Below are 19766 nucleotides of genomic sequence, written 5' to 3' on the forward strand. Positions count from 1 at the left end.
GTTAGGGTAAGTAACCATGACTACTCAAAACAACCCCAGAATAAGTTCTCTCTTGTTCTTTTACAAACAAGAGCTGTAATTTTTGCATCAACACAATCATAAACTCAACAACCAAAGAGCATTTGTTGAACACCTACTGTCCTAAATGCTGTGCTCCCATTACCTACTGGATACCAGGATAACGGTGACACTTCCTGTTTCAAGAGACATCATCTTTCTAGAAAGTTTTTTGGGGGGACATGACTGACCCTCAATATATCTGGGTAATGACTGTGTGGACTGGGCTTATCCCCAGAGTCATCTGAAACAGTCTCTTACCCGAGTTGAAGAAGAGCTGCTCCTCCTGTTCTCCTGGGAGTCTGTCTCAGGCTGAGCAGCTCTGCTCCTTATATATGTGCCACATGAAGGAAATGCACTGTTGGAGGTGAGGCCTGGAAGCCCTTGGAGCCTCCAGTGAAGTTTCCATTTCCTCAAGTCCCAGAGTCCCCTGTACCCTGGCTCATCCAACATCTTCCTCAGCCCTGCCTGAGGGGATGACTGGGTGTAGCTATGAACAAAGGATGTGCCTCCCTTGGTTGCATGTGCCCTTTGAGAGTGCACACTCCACACAAAACACAAAGTCTGAAACCACACTATACAAGCAAAAGACAACTAAGGGTTTTTTGTTTGGTTGTTTGGTTTGGTTTGGTTTGGTTTGGTTTGGTTTGGTTGGCTTGTCATTTGTCTGTTTGTTTTTAATGCCCAAAGTAACTTGAGGCAAAACAAATTAAAGCGAAACAAAAATATAAAAACAAACAAACAACAAGAACAACAACAAAAAAAAAAACCCTAAAAATACCACCAGGTTCATTTTTTATTGGTCATCTACTTCTGGCTTGTATACCCAGAGAGACTATTGGAAACACAACAACAAATTTTTCCTTTGCAAGTGTTGGACAGCTAGAGATGTCTTGTTAGTTGGGGATGGGAGAGTGTGTTAGTTGGGGATGGGAGTGTGTGTCCATTTCTGCCTCTCACCACTGGGAACCCCCTCTGAATTCATACATTAGTGCTGTTGTGTCTGAAGACACGGTTTTTCTTGAGTCATCCATCACCTCTGACTCCTGCCATCTTTCCACCTCCTCTTCTTATAGTTCCTTGAGCCCTGAGGAGAGACTTTGACGGAGACATCCCATGGAGTCCCATTTAGGACTGACTGTTCCGAGGTCTCTCACTCTCTGTGCACTGTCTAGTTGTGGGTCTCTGTATTGGTTCACATTTACTGCAAGAAGAAGCTTGTCGGATAATGGCTGAGCAAGATCTATACATGTAGCAGAATGTCATTAGGAGTCATTTTATTTCAATATTCTCTTAGCATAACAATAACAGTTGGTTTTCCGGTAGAACCATGGCCTATCTAATCTTAAACCCTGGGCTACCAGAGCAGTGTCGGGCACAGGTTCCATCTCATGAAGTGGCCTTTAATTCCAATCAGATACTGGCTGGTTACACCCACACGACCTGTGCCACTATTGCTGCAGTGTGTCATGTAGGCAGGTCACCATAGTAGATCAAAGTCCAACCCCTCACACACCCCCATACTAATTCCTGCTTTTACCCTATGCTTTTTTATTAAATGAATCTTTTTTAAAAACTATACATGTTAAAATTTCTCTTCCCATTCATATATTTTCAGCCCTGACTAGCAGGCTCAACAATACAGACATATACACAATAGGTAATAGATAATACATAATACATTATACATAGTAATTACACATACATAATAATTACATATACATAATATACACAGCCACATCATATACTCACATGTCACAAAATGCATCACGTATCACAGAACACACATCACATGCCTACACACCACACAGTACCCATTTACATATGACATGCTGCATGTTTGCACTGGACTCTAATCTCACGAATTCACGATACCCTGACATCCACCCTCTCTCGTGCCCACTGTGATGCTTAGCGCATTCACCCATATTCTCCCTCTCGCCCTTCCACCATCTAGCCTACCCTAGGACTTCAAGGCAATCCTAGCCATCTGACCAAGTAAACGGAAAGCCCAGCTAGCTGTCCAACTGCAAAGAGCTCTTTCCATGAGGAACTGTAAGGCACTGGTCCTAGCTGAAACTGCCCTCGGTCAGCCACTCTAACTTTGCTGGCTGGAGGTCATCACATGCCAGTTGCCCTGAGCTAGTGGAGATCTGGAGAGAAGGGCATGGCTGGGCAGAACAGGGAAAGCAGCTTACGCCCACACATTTCCTCTTTCCTCTTTCCTCTGCACCTGCTCTGAGCTCACATTCAACCTTCAGGGCTGAGGACATCTCTGTGTTGTGTTTTGAACAGCATGTGACCAACCTGGTGTGTAGGAGTGAGTGGGGAGTGGTGTGCGGGCAGCCAGCCGGCAATGAGCCTAAAATAGTGTGGACAAAAGTGACTGGGAAGCCTAGACTTAGGGGTGTTGTTGGCAAATGAAACCCCCGCCCCAAGGAAAGCCTGGGAATCCTCCAATAAGTTACAGCTTTGCACGTTGGAAAGGCCATAAAGCTAAAAGGCCAGTGTCAAAGGGCTTTTATAGCATTTCTATGTCAGTGATTTCTGCTGTGCACCAGACAAAACAGCGGCCATCCTCAGGTTACCAGTGAGAACACGTGCTCTGGGAAGCTTGCCCGAGGCTAACAAGTGCCCAGCCTGGACAAAGCATTTTGTCTTAAATCTCAAATTGCTTTCGTGCTTCTCAGCTTCTCTCTTCTCCATCAGTGGGCCTCACCCTTGCTGCTGGGTGTCTCGACAAGTGGCTCGACCAAACTGCCAACCCTAAGGACAGAGTTGCTATGTGACTTGTCACACCTGACTCTTGGCATTATCCTTCTGCTTATTAGATGGTGACTTGTGCCTGGGCCAGAGGGAAGCTCCTTTTGGATACCACTGTGGGAGAATGAGGCCTGAAGATTAACTGAGGCCCTGGGCAAGCTGTGCCTAAGACCTCAGGGATGTTAATGTGCACGGTAGGATGCCGGAGGCCATGGCATCTCACCTCCATCTGTTTTCTAGATAAATGCAGTTCAGAGAGCAGCAGTGGGTTGCACAAAAATCTATGGTTAATATCTCTACAAATAGATGTTCACAGCTACTCATCAGAAGAGTTAACGGGTGACTCTCAAAGCCAAGCTATGGTCTGCAAAGGCTTTGTTGTTGGGGGAGAATTGGTGCTGAGGTTGTGTTGTCCTGAAGATGGAGCAACAACAAATAACTCTAGCTCAGAAGCCAAGTGATACATACGAATCCCGGGAGGTCCCTTTGAGAAGAGCGGCCAAGGCCTGGCAGTTGCTCCAGTCCTGGCTTTGAACCCTGCTCAATCATCTTTATGCAGTACGTGTTTTCTCAACTCTTGATTTCCGCTGTGGTTTGCTGTGTTTTCTTTTTTAGACAAAGACTAGCTAGCAAACAAGGCAGATTATCATTTCCTCATTTTACGCCCTTGCCCCTCAAGGAGGGCCAGCATCTCTTTCAAGCAACCAATTGTAGAAGGTTCTCAGTCCATCGGTGTGTGTCAGCCTTACTTCAGGGGCTCTTGGATGGGATTCAGCCTCCAAGGAGCCATGGACCTTCGGCTTTGGTTACTTTACTTCCTGCCAGGTGAGTGCATCTAAGGAAACTCTCAGGACTAACTTCCAGGTTGACAGCCATCTCTGACTCTAATGCTTCTTTCTGGAGAGATGCAGTTGCAGCCAGGGCACAGAAGGGCGAAGACCTGTGAGGTGGGTGCTGGCCTCTCTCCACTCAGGTAGCTTCCAGACTTCCACCCTAGACAGCTGTTAGGGTTGAAAGGAAGGTGTTGCATATCTTAACAGTTCACTTATTGAGATCTCAAAATGTGTGTCTCCGTGGTTCGTTCTTCTTGTACCTGTTTTCTCCTTTAGATCTTTCTTTTTCACTCTGGAATTGGCAAGTTTCAGCTTGAAATGAAGACTCCATAACCTATTCCCCAAGCTTATCTCAGCTATCACCCACCTACCTGGCGCCCCGCTTGAATGATCATCAAGAGATGGAATCCAATGCACCTAATGCCTTGCCTAATATACTTCTCTGGTCACCATGCAAACTGGCTATTCCATTTTCCCTAAGCACCCCTAAGATTATAATGTCATTCAATGGCCCCCACTATCTACTAACTAAAACACACTCTCTTCCCTTATATTCTGAGTGTACCATGCTTTCGAGGACCTTCTTCTAGAGAAACAGGCTCTTCTTTGAACAAATGCTACAGATTACCACTACTACACCCTCTCCCAGGCTGTCCCTTCTAAAGGAACATCATTCCTCCCAGTGTAGCATTAAGGTTCTCCACAGTCCTTCGACAACCTACCTACCTCTCACAATCATTCCCGAGCGCCTTTTGAATTCCAGACACAGTCATATCATGTTTTGGCTCAGTGTGCTTGGCTTATTCGGTTTATTTAGCTTGTTTGTGATCATTAAGCATTGTTGGGGATGTGAAAGGATTTAGAAATGGTCAGGTATTAATCAAGCTGACTTCTGGATGTGATTGTGAGGTCGTTTCCAGAAAGAATTAATCAAGGGGAGAAGACCCACCTTGAATGTAGATTGTACTATCCCGTGGGCCAAGGTCATGAACAGAATAAAAAGAGAAGAGAAAGAACGGCTGCAGAGCACTGAATTTGCCGTCCCCCATTTGTTGATTGCCCCAGGAGCCCACCCTGAGACATAATCAAGCTTCTGCCACCACTTCTTCCATGATGGTCTATACGAGCTCTCAACCTTCCTGATGTGGTGACCCTTTAATACAGTCCATGTTGCAGTGACCCTTAACCGGAAAATTATTTCCATTGCTACTTTGTAACTGTAATTTTGCTAGTGATATGAATCACAATGGGAACATCTGCATTCTCTGATAGCCTTAGGTGACCCCTGTACTCTAAATGGGTTGTTACCCATAAGTTGAGAACCACTAGTCTCAAAACTGTGAACACAAATAGACCTTCCCTCAGTGAAATTTCTTCTCATCAGATATTTTGTTGCAATAATGAAAGAAAAGTAATGAATAGAGTAAACTAATAACAAGAAGTGAGGTTACTATTGGGAGAAATCTGACCTGCTAGTTAGAGGCCTTCAGAACTAGTTTTCAAGTAAGATAGGTGGATGATCTAGAGAATGCTGAGAATGTTATAAGCAGAGGCTGATTGGGTCATTCTGGTAAAAGCGCAAAGGACAAAAATGGCAACAAAAACAAAATACTGCTCACAGGAGAACAAGACTCTATCTGAAATTTGGGCAGGAGTCATTTGTTGTTCACATTATAAAGAATCTGGCTGTGTTCTGATGGTGTCTCCAAGATTCTGAAGTTGTCTGACAGGGGAAATGTAAATGCGGGATAACATTCGTGCCATGGCATGGTTACTGCTCGCAGTGTTTACCCAGATTTACAGTGAGAGAGGACACAAGTGTGTGGAAAATGTGCTGCTTGGCAAAGAAAGAAACTTAAACTCAGCTAAAGCTACAAATAGAGCAGACCAAAGTTACAAATAGAGCTATGATTCTTTAAAAGACTGTGCAGTTAAGAAGTGTCTTAGTTAGAGTTACTATCGCTGCAACAAAATGTCATGACCAAAAGAGCAAATGGGGGAGAAAAAGATCTTGTTGTTGTTTTGTTTTGTTTGCTTACACTCCCATATCACTGTCCATCATCATGGCTTGCACAGCCTGCTTTCTTATATAACCCAGAACCACCAACCCAAGAATGACACCACCCACGATAAGCTGGACCCTATCCCACCAATCATAAATTTAAAAAGTGCTCTACAGGCTTGCCTATAACCCAATTGTACAAGGGCATTTTCTTAATTAAGGTTTCTCCTCTTAGATGACTTTAGCTTGTGTCAAATTGGCATAAACTGGCCAGCAAGAGGAGAAGCCTTTGCAATGGCACAACAGGAAAGATGAATTAAGCACAGTATTTCACCTCCCAAACTGTAGCCAGGCAAACTCATTTGACAAACTTTCATTTGAAAGGAAAGAGCTTAAGGAAAGAGAATCTTCAGGTATGATGCTAGCTCAGGAAGTGTTTTCTTAAGGTTCTCCTCAAAGAAACACAGGCTGTTCAGGCTGTGGTCCAGGGGGCCACACTACATCTCGAGCTTATAGTAGAACCCAATGGCACCATCCGCACACGGCTGTCTTTGCAGTTGCACAAAATATAAGAGTAGAGGGTTATGAAGGTGAGCGCCAGGGTTCTAAACAGCCTCTCAGGCTAGGCAAAGTGTGGTAGGGCTGGATTCTCTCTGCAAAGAACCTGAGAGGGTGGCTGTGTAGGTGTGAGAGTGAGGGAGTGGAGACCCCAGGATTTTGGAGGTTCCAGAAATGTGGGGGAAATCAAGTCACCGAGGAAAGCTGTAGGTACCAAGTGGAGCCTTCCTGGTGAGGCATCACATGTGCCACAAGCAGCAGAGAAGGAATGTATGGATTTTTCATGATGATGTGAGCATGCAAAATATTCTAATTAATAGTTTGTTGTTAGTCATGTGTTCTTAAGACAGGGTCTCCTGTTTCCTGGGCTGGCCTTTAATGAGCTATTTAGATGAAGATGGCCTTGGCTTCCTGATTCTCTTGTAGATGATCTCAAGAGCTAGAATTAAGGGCATATGCCACCAAGACTGGCTACATAGGCCTGATCTCAAGCTCATGTTTCTGTGTGTGCACTGTAGCAAAGTAACCACATCCCTAACCCTTGACAACATCTTTGAATAATTATATTATGATATTCTGGCCTCTGTGTATTAATACTGCCCTCAGGCCTCCAAATATTGGGATAGGCCTGTCCTTAGTGCTCAGATGATATTGAATGAAGCCTTATGAGAAGGTCTCTCATGAACCAAGGCAGTATGATAGGATGTGGGCTACCAATTTACGTAATTCACTAGTAATGTCTTATGACTTGATACACACACACACACACACACACACACACACAGAGAGAGAGAGAGAGAGAGAGAGAGAGAGAGAGAGAGTAAAAGTTTATTCTTTTAAAATTGTTACTCTGTGCACACCACAGCACACAATAAAATGTACAGGGAATGTACAGGGACCTGAGGATAAGTTTTGAGAGCCATATAACAGCTTCTATCTACTTAAGATAGGGTCTCTCTCATTGTTTCTGTTGCTATGCTATGTACGTTAAGTTTACCTATGAACTCCAAAGCAATTCTCCTTTCTCCACCTCCCATTCTACCATGAGAGTGAGGGGATTACAGTCACTTATCTAGCATTTTACATGGGTTCCAAGAACTGAACTTGGATTGCCAAGCTAACTACTTTACCCATTGGGCATCTCCCTGAACCTCACGCAATTTAATCTTGATTCATTACCATGCAGATGAGTTTGGTCACTGGCACTTGGATGATATTGTTATTTCCCAAGATAGAAAACTCTTTTATGAACAAGCAGGTTTAGAAAGAGAGATGAGTTCTCTTCTCTCTGTTGTTAGATATTATCTTAAATATACAAAGGAGTCTAAGGGCCAGAGCAAGTTTGGAGCTATAAAGACAAGATTAGAAACAGCATGTGTTTAGTTGAAATCTAACCTATCAGCATCTGTAAGTAAAAGGTCCTAGAATAAATGAGGCAGTGTAGAGAGAAGAGAGAAGACACACAGGTATACATCAGGTACTGAGCTCTGTGTAAGCCCAGCACTGAGAGGGAGATGAAGGTGAGTGAGAGAGGAACCCAGCACGGGAACAGATATGACAGTATGGCACTGGGGTGGTGCACAAAAAAACTGGTCCTAGGAAGGAGGACTCAGGTGGGTCGAATACTGCCAGAAATGAAGACAAACAAGTGACCTTCAGAGACAGCAACGACGATGGTTGTTTTGACCCAGATGAGAGCATTTTTGTGGGTGTGTTAAGAGACAAAATTCTGATTGAAGTTGATCGAAGAGAAACTGAAGAAATGGATGCACATTGGATGAGGCACTTGAGAAAGCACATAGAAAGGACTGGCAGAGATGCTAACTGGTTTTGAAGGAGCCAGCATCAGGGCTGTGATGAGCCATTGCAGGACTGAAGAGAGCCAAAGGTGCAGCAGAAAGTGGAGGGCGGGTCATTGCAGACATTCTAAAGCCAAAGAAGGCTAGACTTGGCTTTCAGCTGGAGGGGGTGCCTTTGGAAATGAGTTCGGACTCTTTTCTGCAGCCTAGCTGTCAGCAGGCGCCAGGCCTGTGCACATGCAGACTGCTGTAGATGAAGAGGAGCGCTAAGTGGAATGTCCTCATGCTCTAAAATATTATTACCTTATTTATTTGTTTGTGGTCTGTTAGTTTGTTTATTCTAAAGCATGTGCCACAGCATTCATACAGAGCTCAGAAAACAGCCTTAAAGGAGTTGTCCTTCAATCTCAAAAAGATGTTTCTCTCCATCACGTGGACACTGGGATTCAAACCGAAATCTCCAGGATTATTAGCAAGTGCCTTTACCTACTGAGCCATCTCATCGACCCGCTTGGCCTTTTAAAAGGAATTTAAAAGTTTACAGTCAAGGGCTGGGTAGGTGGGTAAAAATGCTTGTCACAAAAGCATGAGAACCCAAGGTGAGAGCCACGGCATCCACTCAGGGACACACACCTCTGCGCCCAGCGCTGAGAAGGCCCAGGGTTGCTGGTGAGTGAGTGAGCTGCAGGTTCAGTTAAGGAGATGCCTGTCCCACAAACACTCATAAACTCCAGCTCTTTAATAAACACACAGGTCTCAAGCCAGGCGTTTTCCCGGCCTTATTTTTCCAAGCATTATGTTTCAGGTCACTACCACTCCCGCCTAGAAAATCTCCAGCGTGTCCTCAGCCCTCAAGGCCCGACATTATTTTCCCTTCATCTGCACTATGGAAAGGTTATAGGGTGTCAACATTTCAGACACACATTTTCATCCAACTACGTATAGACAGTGACTTTTCAAATTACATCATTCCTCTTTTTCTACTATTTCTACAAATTCAGTCACCAAATTAGAAGTTATAAACTAGAAATTACTTAATTGCCTCTATAATATTAGTATCAAATTGGTAGATTCTTTTAGATACTTTCTTTCCGCCTCCCCTTTTTGCCCAATAGTCACTTTTAAAAAAAATCAGGACCCTAAACCAGCCTAGACAAAGGGAGCCACCACGCCCAAGGACAGGACAATTCATAGGCATCCGAGAGCCCCCAATGACTGATGTAGACCCAGCATTTCAAACTTCTAAAGGACGAATCCTACTGACTTCCCTCTGTCGTGGAAATCTGTTTCTGTAATCTTGGTCATAGATGTTACTATAAACTCCAAAGAGAGCTAGTTAGCTTGTCCTTGAATCTGGTCATTTTTGAGATTCCTTCAACCTCTGAATCAGGTCTTCAGCCTTGACTGTCTGGAAATTGGGGAATGTGCTGCATTTCCATTGCCTGTGTCCAGGCATGGAACCATCTCATGAGTTCTGTTGGCCGAAGTTCTAAGCAGCACTGAGCTCTGTGTATTATATACAAGATTCCTTGGCAGACTAGGAACTTAGACTTCTGGCTGAGCCCTCTCCGCCTCTTCTCCCCTCAAGCTTGTTAACATAGCTCCACTTTCAGATCTCAACACTTCCTGTGGAGATCTGCACTCCTCTGCACCCTCACCTAACCCCATCTCTGTTTTACTGCCTCTCTACCCTTCAATATTCCACTCTACCAAAATATACTAATCTAGATGCCCTAAGCCCATTTATATTGTTTTTTTAACTCTCATATGACTAAGCTCATTGGAGCTAATCAGAATGTAGCATTTGTAGATAAACATTGATAAGCCATCAGGTTTCCCTGCCACATTCTCTCTCACATCCCCATCTTGATACCATCTGTTCTTCTTACCTGAAAGGCCCATCTCCACCTTAGGCCTCCAGGCCCACCTAAACAAATGCATGATTTACACTATAGATACACACTTTATACTATCACCTTCATGATGGTTTGAATGAGAACATATCCATTCATTCATGTTTGGACGCTGGCTCCCACTTGGTGGAACTACTTGGGAAGGATTAGGGGTTATGACCTTGTTGAAGTAGGTGTGTCACTGGGGGTGGGTCTTGAGGTTTCAAAACTCCACATCTTTCCAGTTCTTTCTTTCTCTGTCTCTCTCTGTCTTTCTGTCTATCTCTCCCTCTTCCTCTCATTCTCCTTCTCCCTCTCCCTCTCTCCTTCTGCCTCTTCCCCTCCCTCCTTTCCCTTGTCTCTCCCTTTTACTTGTAGATCAAGATATAAGCCCTTGACTACTGCTTCAACACCATACTTGCCTGCCTGCTACCATGGCTCCCACCACAGTGGTCATTAATTCTCTGAAACTATGAGCCGCAAATTAAATGTTCTCTTTTATAAGTTACCAGGTCTAATACCTGGCTGTTGATATTGTTACAGCTATAGAAAAGCAATTAAAACAACCCTCTTCTCAGTATATGGAGGCACTTGCTGAGACCCACTGAGGTTGCCATCTGTGGCTTTACCTTCTGCTGTAGTGGGTTGGTTTACGCTATACTTTTCTTTTCCTGCTTTTTGATGTCAGGGACTCATGACCCACAACTTCCACTCCTCCCTGATCTGTTTCTCTTCCAGACATATGTATGTTCATACCCAAACACGTATACTCACACTCATGCATACCCTGCTTTCCCTTCCAGGAGTTCTTCATACTAGTGACCAGTATCACCTTCTCAGTTTCCCTCCATGCCCATTCATTCATGGTACAGCACTGAACATCACTTCCCACAAAGCCTTTCTCCCAGGACACCATCCCCTCAGTAGCCTGAGTCAGGTGCTCCTGCTTGCTGCTTTCAGGGAGCTGTCCCTCTCAAGGAACCTATTACACTGTGCTGCAGCAGCCATCTGTTGGTATAGCTTACCATATGACTTATTGTATGAGAGAGGAGCGCCCATAAAAGGCTTCAAATGTGTACTTGCTGGATGGTTTGTTAGAGCTGAAAGGAGGAGTGGGTAGATGAACAAATTTGAGGGGAGGGGAAGAACGCAGAAGGAAAATGTGCTGTAAGAATGGGTCACCTTTCTCACCCCCATACTTAAGTCACCGGGGAGGTTATTGTCACTCGGAATCACTCCTGGAATCCCATTTCTCTTTGGAGTAGGCACTGTAGTTGTGTCTAAGTCCTTACAGTCTCGGGTTTAACTATGAGGCTGAAACTGAGGACGTGGGGTGGGTACAGGGTAAGCCTGAATGAGATTAAAGCCTTGAAGGATCTAAGCATAAGTCAAGTCAGAAATCACTGCAGGGCTGAGGTTGCGCTGATGATGGGGGCATGGCTCGATCCAGGGGCTAATGTGGGGGTGGTCTGGGGTCAGCACTAGGTCTGGAGAGATGTGCAAGAGTGAGTATATGGCCAACGTTGAGATACATCTAAGAATGGGTCTTCTTCTACGTTAATCTCTTCTCCTCGCAGTGTCCGGGGCCCGGAAGGTCCTTCCAGAATTACAGCTGGATGCAGAATTGGGTGGATCCGTTACCATCAAGTGTCCACTCTCTCAAGTACACAGTAGAATGTATCTGTGCCGGCAGATGACCAGCCCTGGAATATGTACCACTGTGGTGTCCACGGACTTTGTCAAGATGGGATATGAGAAGCGAGTCACCCTGAAACCACTCGTTGACAAGAAGCTGTTCCTAGTGGAGATGACACATCTGACTGAAAGTGACAACGGGGTCTATGCCTGTGGGGTGGGCAGGCACACAGACCGGGGCAAGACCCAGAAAGTCACCCTGACTGTCCACAGTGGTAGGTGTTTCGAAAACTGAGCCCGGCATCAAACTGCACTACCCCATTCCATTGCTGTATTAGCCAGCCCAGGGATAACACAGAACAGCAGATGAGTTTTCTAGCTTAGACACCCCAGCCTAGAACTTTCTAGCCACAGGCGATGGGAGGAATAAGATAGATGTTGTATGTTGCTCACTCAACCCAGGGCATGAGTGGAGAGGTAGACATTAGGCAGAGGAGAGGTTTTGAGGCTGGGGAAACCAGAAGAGGAGCTGTATGTGTCCTATGTAATCACCTCATGAGAGGTCTTGGGTGGATAAAACAGAGAAGCAATGATCAAGCCAAATGTGTTACTATATGGTCGGGTCTTAGATTCCTTCTTCACCCTGACTTTTCAGTCACATCCTAACATGAGCACCACTGCTTCAGCAACTTATAATCCCAACAGCCCAGTGGCTTTCTAGGGATGCTGGATATGCTGGTGGAAAAGGCCAGCACACCAGAAAGGCTCCGTGCCCGGTTCCTTTTTTTGTTGTCTCCGTGAACCATTCTCATCTCCTCCTGGTCTTGGCTGAGTCAGCTCTTACTTGAACCCCCAGTCCTGTCTCCTCCTTGATGATCACCAACACATCCCTCTTGCCTCCAGTAGAATACCCAGAACCATTCTGGGAAGATGAACAGACATCTGAGCCGTCGAGATGGTTGTACGGATTTCTACCGCAACCGATTCCCTGGCTCCCTATGGGTGAACATGGCAGCTCTTCTGAATTCCTATCCAAAGGTCAGTTGGAGGGATCACATACCACCACCAGGTGGCACTACAAGCAACAAAGTATCCAATTCACAAACCCCAGGTCCTTTTTGAATGGCTGGAAACCAAGACTGGGCAGACGTTTGCCAGCTGGAGGTCATTATGCTTCCTGCTACCTGCAGGGATGTCTGCTACCTGCGGGAAATTGGTGGTTTTGACAGCTCTATGTGGCAATTAAAAGATGACTGTCATACTAACATCTCCATGCATCTTAACGTATACCCGATGAGTTAGGTATATTCATTGGACATTGTCGCACTAGGAGACCCTGCTGGGGTCAAAAGAAGCAGTGTACCCCGGGCGGATCATAGATGCGTGAGTGTTAATGGCTGGGATGAAATTGGGGAGAATATATGAGCACCAAAAAAAAAAAAAAAAAAAGCAATTTACTCCCCATGTTCAGAAGACAGTGGGTGCTTTTCTGCCCGTGAGGTCAGGAAAGGCTTCCTAAAGAAAATATTTCAAGCAATGCATGCATGGGAGTTTTCTGTGTAGATGGCATGCTATATAGGCATTTCTGGTTATGGGGACTGCAAAAACAGAGGTAGTGTGCATGGGCGAACAATGAGAAATGGCTGAGGGTGGAAGAGGAGACCCACCCCTCCTGGAGACTGGAGAATACAGCATGTCTACCATCCCTGTAAGCTTTCCTTTCTCTCTCTCTCTCTTGAAGTTACCACAGCAACTCCAAAGACCGAGGCCCCTCCAGGTCACCAGCCCTCCAGCATCACTTCAGTAACCAACCTTCCCAGAGTTTACAGAACATTTTCTGTAACCACTACCAAGTCCCCAGAGCTCCTGCCATCGACCACACCCTCGAAGACCTCCACTCAGCAAGCAGTCGGGCCCCTAGAGGCCAGCTACAGCCACCACACCAGACGCAATGGGCAAAGGTAAGAAGGCCTGCTTACTAAGAGCCCTGAAGTCAACCTGCACCCTTCTCAGCTCTGTCTACAGAAATCCACGGAGAAACGTTTCAATAGCTGGGAACAGCGATCAGGAGGCAGATCAACTTTACTTAGGGTGATTCAAGGCTTATACAGTTTTGGGGGACTGAGTGTAGGAACATCCAGGATGGGCGAATGTCATTTGGCTGGGGGAATAGGGTACCTAGAATGCCTCATTAGCATGGGGAAGCATTTTAGGAATCTCTGAACAAGTTTTATCAGGAGAAAGAAAATTGATCCTGTAATCTAATTGAGGTTTCCTGATATTGCTCGGGTAGAAGCATCTGTGTGTACTTAGAATTCCCAGATAGGTCGAAGGAGAAACCCCACTAATGAAGGGAGTCTTTCATAATTCACCAGGCCCAGAGGCTACCCAGTCATGATAGACTTCGACCTTAATTTGCAGGATTTTCCCACAAGTTGTATTCTTTGCAACTCCCTAGTTCTGATCTTATAGAAAGACACAAGCCTTTCAATCATACAGATTTATTCAGGTCTTTTTCAATGTATAGGTAAATGAGAAAAGTGTTTAATTAATTTAAAGTAATTAAAAGTATTTACTAATTAATAAGCGTTTAAAAAATTACTCTCATTTTTTCCTTTTCCTTCTTAATGCTACTAGTGCTGTGTGACAAATGTGTCTATAACTTAGCATTTTTCTAAATATCAGACCTCAGTGAACCACTAGGGGGCAGCATTAAAGCAAATGTGTATGAAAACCCTCAGGTAATTTGCCTGAGCAAATACAAACTCACTAGTGAGAAAAAAAAAAAAAAAAAAAGGCTCTCAGAATCATTTAGATCCTACAAGTGAGGGGACTGGGACAATAAAATCTACGTGGTTTCAGTGAAAACAGGTTCCTATCTCAGAAATCTATGTAACAAACATTTATTTATGGCCGGGCACTGTAAAGTGTCCAGGTATGGTTAATGCACGTCTGCCTATGCCGAGGTTTCGAACTGTGGGAACAGGAGCCATATCGGACCCTGCTGTACACCGGCTGCCTCCAATTCTTTCCACGTTCTTTGGTTTTGGTCAGAACAGTTTTGTGCAGATTTTGTGATCCCCATTCATAAGGAAATAAGGCTCAGGAAAATGAAAACTCGCTCAAGACCACATAACCAGTAAAACGAGGAACTTACAATTTGAACCAAAGACTCCTGACCCCATAAACAAATCCCTTTGGGAGTGATGGAGGGGATTCTGTGAACAATGGGTCAACTTAAGTCATCTCCAAAGAAAGGTGGTCACTCAAGAGTGAGTCTTTAAATTTCTTTCCTCATTCAAGTTCTCTGTCTCCTCCCCCACCCCCAACCCTCCCACCCTCCTCTCCCTGCCAAGGACTCTCCACCATCGCCCACAATATGGGAGAGAAGACCGCGGGCTTCACATCCCCATCCCAGAATTTCACATCCTGATTCCGACCTGCCTGGGCTTTCTCTTGCTGCTGCTTCTGGGACTGGTGGTAAAAAGAGCCATTCAAAGGAGGAGAGGTGAGCCACTTGGGGTTCTGGGCTTTGGTTGGGAGACCTGAGGTACAAGAGCCCCGAGCATCCAGAGCCTGAACTCCCAGGGAATGAGGGATGGAGTCTAAACGTACTGCCCAGGCCGCACATTGTCAGGCATCATAGAGGCCTGGGGAAGAAGAGGAAGGTTTCCACTGGTGGGTGACGCCATGCCATTCTCTCTCTCTCTCTTCCTGGTGACGCCCTGAAGCCTTCTCCAGGCGCGTGGGCCGATTGGCGATGAGACTGCGAGGCCGGGGTGCTTCCCGCCCGTTCCCCGCACAGCGCCGGACCGCTCCACAGAGGCTCCGCTCACAGAACAACGTCTACAGCGCCTGCCCGCGGCGCGCACTGGGACTCGACAACGTGGGTGAGCGCACACACCAGCGAAGCGCGGAGACTCAGGCCAGCCTGGAACCGAGGACAAGTGATTGACTAGGCGTGGGAATGCCCGGCCCTCACTGCTCTCTCTGTCTCATAGGTTCAGCGGAGGCTCCACTCCTCAACGCCCCAGCCTCTGCATCCCCTGCCCTGCAGGTAAGCTCCACTCTCCCCAGCCCATGCTCAGCTAGGTTCTCCCAACCCCCAACCGATTGGGTCCAGTCCCTAGGTTGAAGCCCAGGGATGCCACCTCTCCTGGTCCATCCCCAAAGATCTGTGTTTATCTTAGTTACCTGACCAAGTGTTTCTTTTTGGATAAATGGATGCTGAATAGCTTTAGACTGATAGGGAAGATAGGCCTGCAGGACTATGGTGTAGAAAGGATGCTAGGTTTCCACAAGGCTAGAGGGGATAGATAGATAGATAGATAGATAGATAGATAGATAGATAGATAGATAGATAGATAGATAGATAGATAGATAGGTAGGTAGATGATGGATGGATGGATGGATGGATGGGAAAGAAAGAAAGAAAGAAAGAAAGAAAGAAAGAAAGAAAGAAAGGAAGGAAGGAAGGAAGGAAGGAAGGAAGGAAGGAAAAACGAGAAGTAATAAAAATGTAACCGCGCCTAGGCAGAGATGCAGACATCCAACACAGGAGGTGTCAGTTTGTTCCCCCAAATTAAGGGAACATTCTTTAAGCATCCTCAAGGTCTAAAACATTGGATTTTGGAGTCAGAAAAATATTAATAAGGGCACCAAGTGTGTGTGTTAATTAGTGTAAATTAATTAAATACAACAGACTCCCAAATACTCAGGATTCAAACCAGCGGGACAGGAAGAAGAGGATTAATTCATGAGGTCATCCAGGGATTTTGTTCCAACAACTCCAGCCAACTTTCTGGTTTATGGTTATTACTCAAACACCAGCACCAAGTTCTAATTTCTACCCACAGGGATGATGGCTTCTTGAGAATCATGATACTGATTTTTCACTAACATTCGCCTCCCATTAGCTGCCATGCAGTCATGTCTGCCTTCAGGGGAGGATATGAATGCCTTGCCTGGCTGGCAATGTACGAATTCAATGATCATGTGTCTGGATAAAACGGGAAGAATGTTACCTAGCCCTGGAGTCATCTCTAGCCATTTGAATGTGCCCCCCCCCACACACACACACATACACAACCAGTCTTCAAGGCTTGGCCTTGGGAGTGAATATTCCAGCAAACCTGTCTGCTCTACCTAAAGGCCAGGCTTTTATTGTTATTCTGCCTTAATCTCACACAGACCCTCCTCTGTGCTGCCCCTGCTAAAAGCTAAGCCTGTCTTATTCTCTCAATAAAGACAGATACAGATATAGATATAAATATAGATATAGATAGATATAGATAATAAATATACAGGGTTCATATGCTCCGTGGCTTATTTCACTTTTCATTGTGACTATTTTTTATTTTTTAAACCAAGTAAGTTGACATTCGGTGGGAGATGTGTTTCTAAAGCACCCTTCTGCTGTTTCTCTCGTTGACAAAATATAAAATGTAGAAGTCCTTCACAACAGATGCTTCCTGCGTTCAGAGGGCTGCCCTTCTAGTTTTTAGGACTTCCGTTTAGATGACTGACTGAAGCCTCTGTGGTAGCATTCTTCTGTGGGGACCTCGGTACTTGTGTGATGTTAGTCTTGACACAGCATGGTCTTCTGAGAACCACCTTGAAGGGCAGGCCCTGGGGTGTCTCACGGAGGGAAGAGATGTCCCACCATGCCTGCATGATCTGCAGTCTTCCCCCGATACCCAGCCCTTTGCTGGAATGTGCTCTTGTACCACGTCATGGCCTCTCCAAGTCCTTGCAGAGATACAAGAAATGATTCACCCTACCTCTGACTGCTTGCCCGAGAAGACACATATTTCTCGCACAAGTCATATCCCTTTATCCCCAAGGGGAGACTTCTGCAGGTGGGCCTCCTTCACACTGCTCAGCCCTATGCTTTCAGTCTGAACCCCATGCAAAGTGTGTCCTGCCCACATTAGAATGAAGTCGTTTCCAGTTCTTTGAAGTGAGGCTGTGCCCCGAAAAGCCCCAGGGCTGGCCCTCTTGATGGAGTTCAGCCAATCCTGCATTTTTTCGGTCAGGAGCTCAGCAACTGTGGCCCTGCTCCTTTGTTTCCACTCCAACAGATGCGACAATCACCCAGCCAGAGCTACTGACACTCCTTTGGTTTCCAGGTACTTGAAACTTCTTGGCCCCACACCCCATCTCTGAAGACAAGCTGTGAATACGTGAGCTTAGGCTATCAGCCTGCTGTCAACGTGGAAGACCCTAATTCTGAGGATTACATCAACATTCCTGGCCCGCCTCATTTCCCTAGCTACCCACCGGGGCCCAGACATTTATGCCAATGAGTCCTGCCTGTTTGCTGGTGTCTAGCACGCTTTCCGTACAGGATCCCTCTCACTTCCTCTGCCCTATACCCTAACTAGATTCTCGCCTTACTATCTGAGTGCCTTGAGAATGGTTAATCACAAGCTAATTTTTCACCCCACCAAAGCCCCCTGAGTTCTGGATCGAACATGCATAGCATTCATTTATTATGATGCCAATTGTCCTTTCTGGATCGAACATGCAGAGCATCCAATTTATCATGATGCCAGCTGTCCTTTCTGTACCATCTAACAGCCTGTGGGACCTGCAGGGTGCTTCATCCCATCTTTGGTCACATGGTCTTTACTGCCTTAACCCTAGCTCATGTGACATCAGGCTAAAATAAAAGCATAACTGAGGCTTCCAGACCCCAATCCAAAGGACATAATGAGCTTCTGTCTTTCCTGAGTCTCATAGCAACGGCAGCTTATTTGATATGATGATTCATTCTAACTTTTTAGAACTAAAGCTTCTGTTAGTGTTAGTGACATACACACACACACACACACACACACACACAAATGAACCCTCTTCGCTCTAACCCCCCCCCCCAATCACTTGGTAGGAATAACCTGTCTCCAACATCTGCTTTTAGAAAATCTTTGCAGTCTCCTTATCTTCTTCTAAATCTTAGAACCCTTAAGTTTGAGTGAGCTAGTGTAGCTATCCCAATCTATCACCCATCCCTTGTCAATCTCAGACAACACATAGCAAGATGTGGGAGAAAGGCACCCAGGAGATCCCACAGGGTCAGAGGATCAGCACCAGCACCTCTGGCCTGGATGAAGAAGCACCCCACCTCCCCACACGTTTCTCATCTGAAGTTTAGAGCAAGGTGTAGTCAGCCACTTCTTGCAATGACACCAGCTGCAAAGTTCAGCCCCAGCTTGAGGCAAGAGAGTACCAGCTCTTGCCCTTGAGAAGAAGGTGTGTTGCTTTCTTAGCAAGGAATATCATCACAGATTGAACCGTGTACCCAGGTACAATGTCACCATCAGCCTGGCACATCATGTTAAACAGACAAGGAGAGAGCGGTATCTTAAGAAAAGAGGGTACCTGGAGAAACAGGGAAGTGGGGTGGGTGGGAAACCAGGGATAAGGTGGAATGTTGAGAATGAATCTTTGTTTTAGCCCAAAAAAAAGCTTTTGTCCTCTACACTTCAAACCAGCAACATTTGCTGGAGCAAAGACTCAGAGGTGAAAAACACGCTCTGCTCTTCCAGAAGACCTGGGCTAGATCCTCAGCGCCCACATGGCAGCTCCCAATTGCCTCTAACTCTAGTCCCGGGGGATCTGACCATCTGATCTGTCGTCCAAGGGTACCATATGTCATGCATGCAGTGCACAGACACACATGTGGGCAAAACACCCACATGCATAAAGATAAGTCAAATCTGAAATTGGTGCCCTTGGCTTCCAGCTCAGCACTGTGTCCCCTCGTCATTTCCATGCACCAAAGTTTAGATTCATATCCCACCATCATCCCAAATAATTCAAGGCAGACAAAAAAAGAAATAAAAACAATCCATTTTAAATATTTACTGAGAAACCGTCAACTGTGTCCATGCTGGGCCAGGTAACAGGAAGTGAGGTGCAAACATGGGGCACTGAACTCTGATGAACTTCCAGTCTCACAAATAAATATGGTTTCCACGAAAACAGTGACAAGAATTAAATAGGGCCGTAATAAATATGCAAATCCACTTTGCGGGTCAGTCAGAACATCCAAAGGTGCCGTCCATGGCTGTCGTTTGGACTGGAGAGTGAGGTATGAAGAAAAGCCGGAGCCAACAACGGGGTCCATGGCCAAGGGGCTGAAGCACCCTGAGGCCAGCAGGGATATGAACAGTGCCTTGAAATGGTATGGAGCGCAAAGGAGGAAGTTATCCATCCAGACTGACAG

The 19766-nt window shown here is 45.7% G+C and overlaps 1 protein-coding gene across 2 annotated transcripts; it reads left to right on the top strand.

Annotated features, from left to right (window-relative positions):
* Positions 1-3608: 3608 nt before the first annotated feature.
* Positions 3609-17844, top strand: FCMR (Fc mu receptor; the record flags this gene model as incomplete). Of its 2 annotated transcripts, none has more annotated exons than XM_080917835.1 (8): positions 3609-3645; positions 11482-11811; positions 12443-12577; positions 13281-13500; positions 14896-15047; positions 15271-15429; positions 15541-15596; positions 17668-17844. In XM_080917835.1, the coding sequence occupies 8 exons, from the start codon at positions 3609-3611 to the stop codon at positions 17842-17844; spliced, it is 1266 nt and encodes a 421-aa protein (XP_080773961.1). The 2 variants fall into 2 exon arrangements, with proteins under 2 accessions (XP_080773961.1, XP_080773962.1); XM_080917836.1 differs by having other exon boundaries at positions 15547-15596.
* Positions 17845-19766: the final 1922 nt, after the last annotated feature.

The sequence above is a fragment of the Micromys minutus genome (assembly GCF_963924665.1).
Source record: "Micromys minutus genome assembly, chromosome: 6".
NCBI lineage: Eukaryota > Metazoa > Chordata > Mammalia > Rodentia > Muridae > Micromys > Micromys minutus.